Source organism: Trichosurus vulpecula, chromosome 3, assembly GCF_011100635.1.
Source record: "Trichosurus vulpecula isolate mTriVul1 chromosome 3, mTriVul1.pri, whole genome shotgun sequence".
Classification (NCBI taxonomy): Eukaryota; Metazoa; Chordata; class Mammalia; order Diprotodontia; family Phalangeridae; genus Trichosurus; species Trichosurus vulpecula.
Genome location: NC_050575.1, coordinates 37,038,864 through 37,046,809, shown reverse-complemented (window position 1 = coordinate 37,046,809; position 7,946 = coordinate 37,038,864). Strand labels below are relative to the sequence as shown.

The following is a 7,946-nucleotide window of genomic DNA, read 5'->3' as shown; positions in this document are numbered from 1 at the left end:
TTGTGAGCTCTTTGGTATTTTCATAGTTAACAATAGTTGCGTAACCTCTGGGACTCTTTGGTCATTTCTTTTCAGATTTGACAAAAGAGAGAGACTAGTGCAGTGGAGGAGGCCTAGGAAAGTACTGGAAGTTGAAGGAATATGGAGGAAATGCTATGAACACAATTTTGCTGAACTGAGGTGTGTCAATTGCTGTATCAAGGAGACCAACTGAGCACAAAAAGCACCTTAGTGAATAGACACAACTTCCTTGCCAAAAGAAAGATGTTCAAGCCAAGAGTGATGCAGATGTCAACCTTAACCTATTGCGTTGCTATCACAAGAACATTGCCCCAAAGATATCAGTCTTCAGAAATAGAAGAATAGATGGTTCTAGAGTTCATCAGTTTGGTAACATGCTTAAACTTGGCTTTGAAATTATAGGAAAAGAAGAAATCTGGCATCTTGCATGCCACTACATAGAATGTGATGTGGACAAGGTTGAGTGGATGTGTTTGACCTCTGGGTGCTGGTTCCTAACCCTTCATGACTCTGGTAGGCTCCACCTACAAGACCACATGGCCTTTTGAAATATGGGACACTTGCTCTGTGCCCAATCAAGGAAGATGAGACAGGAGATATAGAGCTCTGATTCCTAGTTGCTAGCCACATGCAGTGTTTATTCAAATTGTTAACCTCCTGAAGGAGTCTTCTTTTCAATATTGTCTGTCCATATGTCTGATTTCTGAAAAATGAAAACTCTGATGGCCTCTTACTTCTTTGTTAAAATGCAGTCTCCTTGACAGTAGGAATGGTTTCATTCTTTGATTTGTATCTTGAGTTCCTAGTACAGTGCCTGGCTTGGAAAAGACACTTAATAAATATTTTTGATTGATCATGAAATTAATGATAGCACAAATAGAAATTTGGGAAAAGGGTTTTGGCCTCTTTAGAGAGACAAGGGACATTTTGCCTCTGTCAACCAAAGTGGAGACACAGGGCAAGGTTAAATATGCATCCAGTTTGTATTTCCCAAAAGCAAGAGAGAGGGATTACACTGAACATCTTCTTGAAGGAAATGCAAGTTTCCCATAAATAGGAGATCATATAAGTATAAACATCATTTACATACTCCTAGACCAGAGGTTCTTAACTTTTTTGTTATGTGGACTCCTCTGGCCACCTGATGAGCCTATGGCCTCCTTCTCATAATAATATTTTAAAATTCATAAAATAAAATATATAAGATTTTAAAAAACTGAAAGAAAGAGGCTGGAGAGCTATGTCTCAATGACTGCCAAAAGGAGAGAAAGAAAAATCAAATAAAAAGACATAGCAGAGCCTGTCTGTATTAGAAATTTTTGCAGTAAAAGTTAAAATTTATAAGAAACAGGAGAACTAGAGGAGTTTGGACCTCCCTTTGCCACTAGCCATTGGAAGAAAACTAGGTAAATTTGAGACAAATGAGGCTAGTAACATTCAAGGGTCCCTTTTATTCATTTAGTTGCTCATAGGATTGCAGCACCATGTGCATGGTGTCTTGAAACTTTGGGGACACTATAGAGTTGGAAGAGAACTTAGAAGTCACATCGCCCCCTCATGTTATAGATGAGGAACTAAGCACCTTAAATGTTACATGACCTACCCAAGATCACATAGGATTAAATGGTTGAGCTGGGATTTGAATTCAGATCTCACTGACTCCAAGTTTAGCACTCCAAAGTTCATCACACTTTATACTGCACCACACTGCCTCTGCCATATAATCTTTCATCCACAGAGAGCCACCTGAATACAAGTTTAGTCTGAAACTTCACTGAGATTTCTGCATCTGTGATCAAATGTGATAATTTATGTAACAACGTATGCAAAGCACTTTATCAGAATGTCCTCATTCTCCTTAGCAACAGCAGCAGCAAAGTTCCCTGCCTAGTGCCTAGTTGTCCCTCTTGGTTTTGCCCCAGGTTTATTTGGAAGGATTAATAAGGTGCAAACTCCTGCTCCCCCCCAAATACAGGGAAGTCTGAGATTCCAGAAATGGAATCTTCTTGAAATGTATTCATAAAATGTTGCATGAAACTATTGTTGAGGCTTTCACAACTCTCCCGTCACCTTCCACTCCCTGCTCCCTAGAGGAATTTCTTTTTTTTCTTGTCTGTCTTTACACTCATCACCCTACCCACATTCAACTCAGGGACCACTTTCTCCGTGAAGCTGCAAGTGTTCCCCAGATCTTCAAATTGCCTTGTCTTGTGCTTGTGTACATGTATCTCTCTAATAGAATGTAAGCTTCTTGAGAGCAGAAACTGCTTTGTTTTACAGTTTGTATGCACAAAATCATTTCCAAAGTATGAGGTTAATAAATGTTTCTTGAACTGAATTGAAGTCCATAGTCTCCATCGTGCAACAAAGTACAGTGAGGGCACAAGTAGCATGACCTCTCTAAATGTTCATTGAAAACCAGGAAGGATTTCCAATAGCACCCAGCATACTCCAGAGGGAGCCGTAGGTTCTATTTCAGCCATGAGTGTGCGTCTTGGAGACTTGGAGTGACTTGGAGAAACGAGTTTTTTTGTTGTTGTCATTTTATTTGTCACATTTTATTTGTTATTTTATTTTGTTTATTCCTAAACATGTGGCCAGATAGCTGATTCTTATTATTGAAATTTTTTCTTCTTAAAAAAAAATCAATTCTTTTGGTTTTACATAACGCTGGATCTTATGCAAATAGTGTGTGTGTATGTGTGTGTGTGTGTGTGTGTGTGTGTGCGTGCGTGCGTGTGTGTGTGTGTGCGTGCGTGTGTGTGTGTGTGTGCGTGTGTACGCGCGCGCACCAGCAGGGGCCTGTCATACTGCATAAGAATTGCTGGGAGAGAGGAGGTTGGGGGGCGATGGGGGAGGAGAAAGGGGAAAGGAATAGGTTTAGGTTGTGTGGTACTACGGCTCCGAAAAAGCTTAAAGGCGGCACATGCCTTTTGAACGGATCACCTGTCTGTATCCCAGCAGCGCTTAAGGAGGTAAGGGCTGGGATGTTGCTCTTAGCGTGCTACTGTAAGTGAGGTTCAGAGAGAAAAATAGGTAGAGAGAGAGCAGTGAGGAGGGGCGGGACTAAAGATTGTCACCAAGGACAGCGCAGTGAGTATATCCGAGGTTCCCCTTTGAGTCACAAGCCAAAACCTGAGGAAAAAACTAGGGGAGCTTTGGTGGGGCTCTAGAGAGCTGTCCCTGGGAACTTTGGCTGTCACAAGCGTCCTTGGCGCAGGAGCTAGGTTTTAGGTTTTGCAGTGCCTCTTTCGATAGCATATAATAATGTGGGGAAACTTGCCAATTTCGATTAGAGATTGGGAAGAGTGAAGTGAAGACAGAGTTGGGTTTAGCCAGGTGCCATTCCTCAGTGGGACAGGAACAAGAACAAGGGCTCACTTCGTGTAGATCTATCTTTGGGGATGGGAAGAAAAAATAAAGGTGGGAAAAGCGGGGAAACTGGAGTGGGAACGGGATATAACTATATCGACCTCCACCCTCTTTTTTTTTTCTTTTCCTTTTCGTAGCTGCTGACGTCCTAGAGCTTATTAATCATTCACCAGCACCAGAGCCGCGCCAATTAATCTTCCGCAGCTTGGTCCTTCAGCCAGCCTTCTTTCGCCTCCCCAAGCTATTCTGCTCCCCGGAGCCCCAGAAAATCAAGCAGCAGAGCGCAGACAAGACTCCGGCAATGCGCCCAGCCGCCCTCCCGAGCCTGAGCAACATTTCGAGCCGTAGTCTCTCTCACAGTGCCCTACACCGGTAACCTGAAAGAGGTGAAGGAGCAATCTGGGAAGTGGGAGCTCCCAAGAGCCACGGGACAGACTGCGGAGCACTAGGGGAGGACCAGAGCAAGAGAGTGCGTCTCAGACCCCGCCTAGCACCCAGGACGGAATGTTTCCCAACGATACTGCCTCGTTTCCTTCCTCCTCTTCCAGCAGCAGCCCCAGCAGTAGCAGCGGTGGGCCCGGCCCTGGGTCCATAGCTCCTGAGGGCACAGAGGAACCAGGGCGCAACGCTAGTCAGAATGGGACCTTGAGCGAGGGGCAAGGGAGCGCCATCCTCATATCCTTTATCTATTCCGTGGTTTGTCTCGTGGGGCTCTGCGGCAACTCCATGGTTATCTATGTGATCCTGCGCTATGCCAAAATGAAGACGGCCACCAACATCTACATTCTTAACCTGGCCATCGCAGATGAGCTGCTCATGCTGAGCGTCCCCTTCTTAGTCACCTCCACGCTGCTGCACCACTGGCCCTTCGGCGCACTGCTCTGCCGCCTGGTGCTCAGTGTGGACGCAGTCAACATGTTCACTAGTATCTACTGCCTAACTGTGCTCAGCGTGGACCGCTATGTGGCTGTGGTGCACCCTATCAAGGCCGCCCGCTACCGTCGGCCCACCGTGGCCAAAGTGGTGAACCTGGGGGTGTGGGTGCTCTCGCTAGTGGTCATCCTGCCTATCATCGTCTTCTCCCGCACGGCTGCCAATAGCGATGGCACGGTGGCCTGCAATATGCTTATGCCAGAGCCTGCTCAGAGCTGGCTTGTAGGTTTCGTCCTGTATACTTTCCTCATGGGCTTTCTCCTCCCAGTCGGGGCCATCTGTTTATGCTATGTGCTCATCATTGCCAAGATACGCATGGTAGCCCTCAAAGCCGGCTGGCAACAACGCAAGCGCTCAGAGCGCAAAATCACCCTGATGGTTATGATGGTGGTAATGGTCTTTGTCATCTGCTGGATGCCCTTCTATGTGGTGCAACTGGTTAATGTCTTTGCTGAACAGGACGATGCCACCGTGAGCCAGCTCTCAGTCATCCTGGGCTATGCTAACAGCTGTGCCAACCCTATTCTCTACGGCTTTCTCTCGGACAACTTCAAGCGCTCGTTCCAGCGCATCCTTTGCCTTAGCTGGATGGAAAACACAGAAGAACCGCTTGACTACTACGCCACCGCCCTCAAAAGTCGGGGGTACAGCGTGGAGGACTACCAACCAGATAATGTGGAATCCAGAGGCCTCTATGGCAACGGAACCTGCACCTCCAGGATTAGCACCCTTTGAAGGACTATTGGGGAAGAAATGCTAGGTGGTGAATTGGGCTCAGGGACGGTGGGGGTGGGGTGATATTCAAATGGACGGAAGGGGATATCACAAGACTGGGACAATTCCAGGAAGCATGCCGTAGAGTGCAGGTCGAGTTGAAGGGGGAAGGGGCATACCAGAAAGTTGGACAAGGGAATCAAAGGAAGAGGTGGGAGGACTATAATTTTGAAAAAACAAAAAAAAGGAGCTGAAATGAGTAGGGGCAGTGAAACTGGGATGGCGTCCAGGACTGCATACTATCCTTTCTCCAATCTTCTTTTCTATAGTGTCCCTATTCCTACCATCTCCCTCCCCACCCTTTTAACCCTTCTCAACATTCTCTCTGGCTTGTCCTGTCAGCTTCTAGCTGATGATTTGCTGTTGTTACTTTAATCGACCTCGCAGTGGTCCCTCTGTTTGGTTACTCCACCTCTCTTTGTTGGTCCAAACAAGAGGAGCTGGCAAATTCCATTGTCAATACTGTCACTTTCCCTTTGTATTTCTTCTCCCTCTCCTGATCCTGCCCTCCTCTGCATCTTGGACTCACCTAGGCAGGGACAGGTAGCTGGGCCTAGGACTCTCATCCTCTGCTGCCACATTCCAAACACTAGTCAACTTGTCTTGGAGAAGGAGAAACCTCAGAAAAGTCTTCTCTCCCTCTTTCGTCTGTTTTTAGAGACTCTATAGAGAGATAAGGGAATAATAGGGGACCTTTAACCCTACTTCAGGAAGATAGATAGCAAATAAAAAAAGAAAACTTTCCTGGCAGAATACCGAGAGAAATTGTCCACTACATTTACCTTCTCCCTCACCCACAGGGAGCCGAGTGCTTAGAACAACGGAAGTTTATTTATGACACACAGCACCAGCATTAGCTTAGTCATCCAAGAGCCTAAAACCCCAAGGTTGGGGTGATTCCCTCCTTTTTCTTCTACTTATTACCTCCCATTCCCTAGCACTGGTTTCTAACATTCCTTTTTACTGTCACTCCATTTAGCTAACATTATAGACCAAGAAAATGTAGAGAGAGTGCGCAATTCCCTGGGTAAACTCAGGTTTGATTTATAGGTGTTAGCCCCCTGGTAATCCCCATCACCTCCTCTACATTATCTCCCGGCCTCTACTTCTACAATCCGACCATGGAGTGCAAGGAGTTAAGTAAGGCCAGTCCACCTGTGGGATACTAAGTGGCACCAGACCAGAGCAGATAAAAGATTTTTATGAATCTGTGGTGGCAAGGGCTGCTCAGATGTTTGCCTACTTACCCTCTCCCATGCAACACCCCCAATGCTACCCCACCCATCAGGATCCCTGCAATTTAATTTTTAAGGGTTGCTGTTTTTATAATAGTATGCCAAATGAGTCCTCCTATCTTAGCTGCATGTGTGTGTGCATTCATTCCTTGATCTACTTATTCCTTTATTCACTCACTGACTGTATTTGAAAATTATCTTCCCTACCCTCCCCAGTTTAAATACAAGTTCTTTGAATTGTATCAAGAGATTCTGGTAGAGAGAAGGTGATCTAGTCTAGAAGGCTCCTTCTCATATTCTTCACCCTTTCAGGATCTTCTTTTCCCCCCTTTTCTCTAACTTTTCCTTCTTTTCTCTTTCCATTTTTTGGTGCGTGCCTAGTAAACTTTTTAGAACTTTTTCATACATTTCTTATTACGGTCTCCAGTCTGTAGTATGACAAATTATATTTAACAAAACTCAGTGCCCTGCAATGTATAGTGCTAGGTCCCAGTTCTTCGCACTTCAAGCATGATACCGTGCCACATTTGAAAAGATTTAAATGTATGTGTGTATATGTATACATATAGTGTGTATATATGTATGTATGCATATATATGTGTATATATGTATGTATACATATATATTTCTGTGCCAGTGAAACAATGCCAAATACAGCTAACAGGAAACCTAGAATATACCACTCCAAAGGACTCAAGCTAAAAGCTCAGAAACATAAACACAAAGTACTGTAGGACCAAGAAACATTTAACACTGTGTTTCCTGGGCTTTGACTTAGTTTAAGCAGGGGTTATCTTATCATGAAGTCTTTTTAGCTCCTTGGGGAACATGGAAAGAATAGTTAATGTACATTGCATGTCTCCCTAACTGAATTGGAGCTGGAAGAACTCAATCTAGTTCACAGTAAGCATTTTATAAATCTAGATTAATGAGTGGTAAGATGGAGCTTTGTTACAAAGTCAGACAATTAGAAATTCTCAACCACAAATCATTTTCAAAAGTAGGCAGGTATAGATATTAAATAAAGAACTACAGAAAACAAACCCTCATGTTCTTCCGTTGATAGCAAATGAAGCAAAACAGAAATTCCAGCCACTATGTGAAAAAAATTAATGTTTCAAGAATAGTTAGCCTTCCTTAGCAAAAAAGTTTTGCTTTTTAAAAAGTAACTTAAAAAAGATCCCTTTAAAAAAATGAACAGTATTGCTTTTGGTTGTAACTAAGACAAAATTTTTGCCCAAATATCTTTATTTGTTAAATAGAATTGAATCGTTAAGAACAGTGAAGTTTACATGTAAAAAAATATCTTGCTCATACTTATCTTAAGATACCAATTTTGGGCTTCTTATTCTGTCATTCTAGTTAATATAACTGTGATGTTAGCTTAATAAAAGGCATATTATTGTATTTTAATCTGTTTACATGTTGTATACCCCCAGTAAATGTACCTTCTTGAGGGCAAGGACTGTTTCAGTCTTTGTGTTCCCAGTGCCTAGCACAGTGCCTTGTACATAGTAGGTATTCAATAAATGTTTGTCAGATTGGATTGGATATGTGTAATTTTACAATATTAAATTTATTGCTGTAATCAACTACCCAGAAGCATGTACC

The 7,946-nt window shown here is 43.6% G+C and overlaps 1 protein-coding gene across 1 annotated transcript; it reads left to right on the top strand.

Moving 5' to 3' along the window:
- The first annotated feature begins 3,559 nt into the window (after positions 1 to 3,559).
- SSTR1 (somatostatin receptor 1) lies at positions 3,560 to 7,742 on the top strand. Its single transcript, XM_036748350.1, has one exon. The coding sequence runs from the start codon at positions 3,898 to 3,900 to the stop codon at positions 5,059 to 5,061; it is 1,164 nt and encodes a 387-aa protein (XP_036604245.1). The 5' UTR covers positions 3,560 to 3,897; the 3' UTR covers positions 5,062 to 7,742.
- The last annotated feature ends 204 nt before the right edge of the window (positions 7,743 to 7,946 follow it).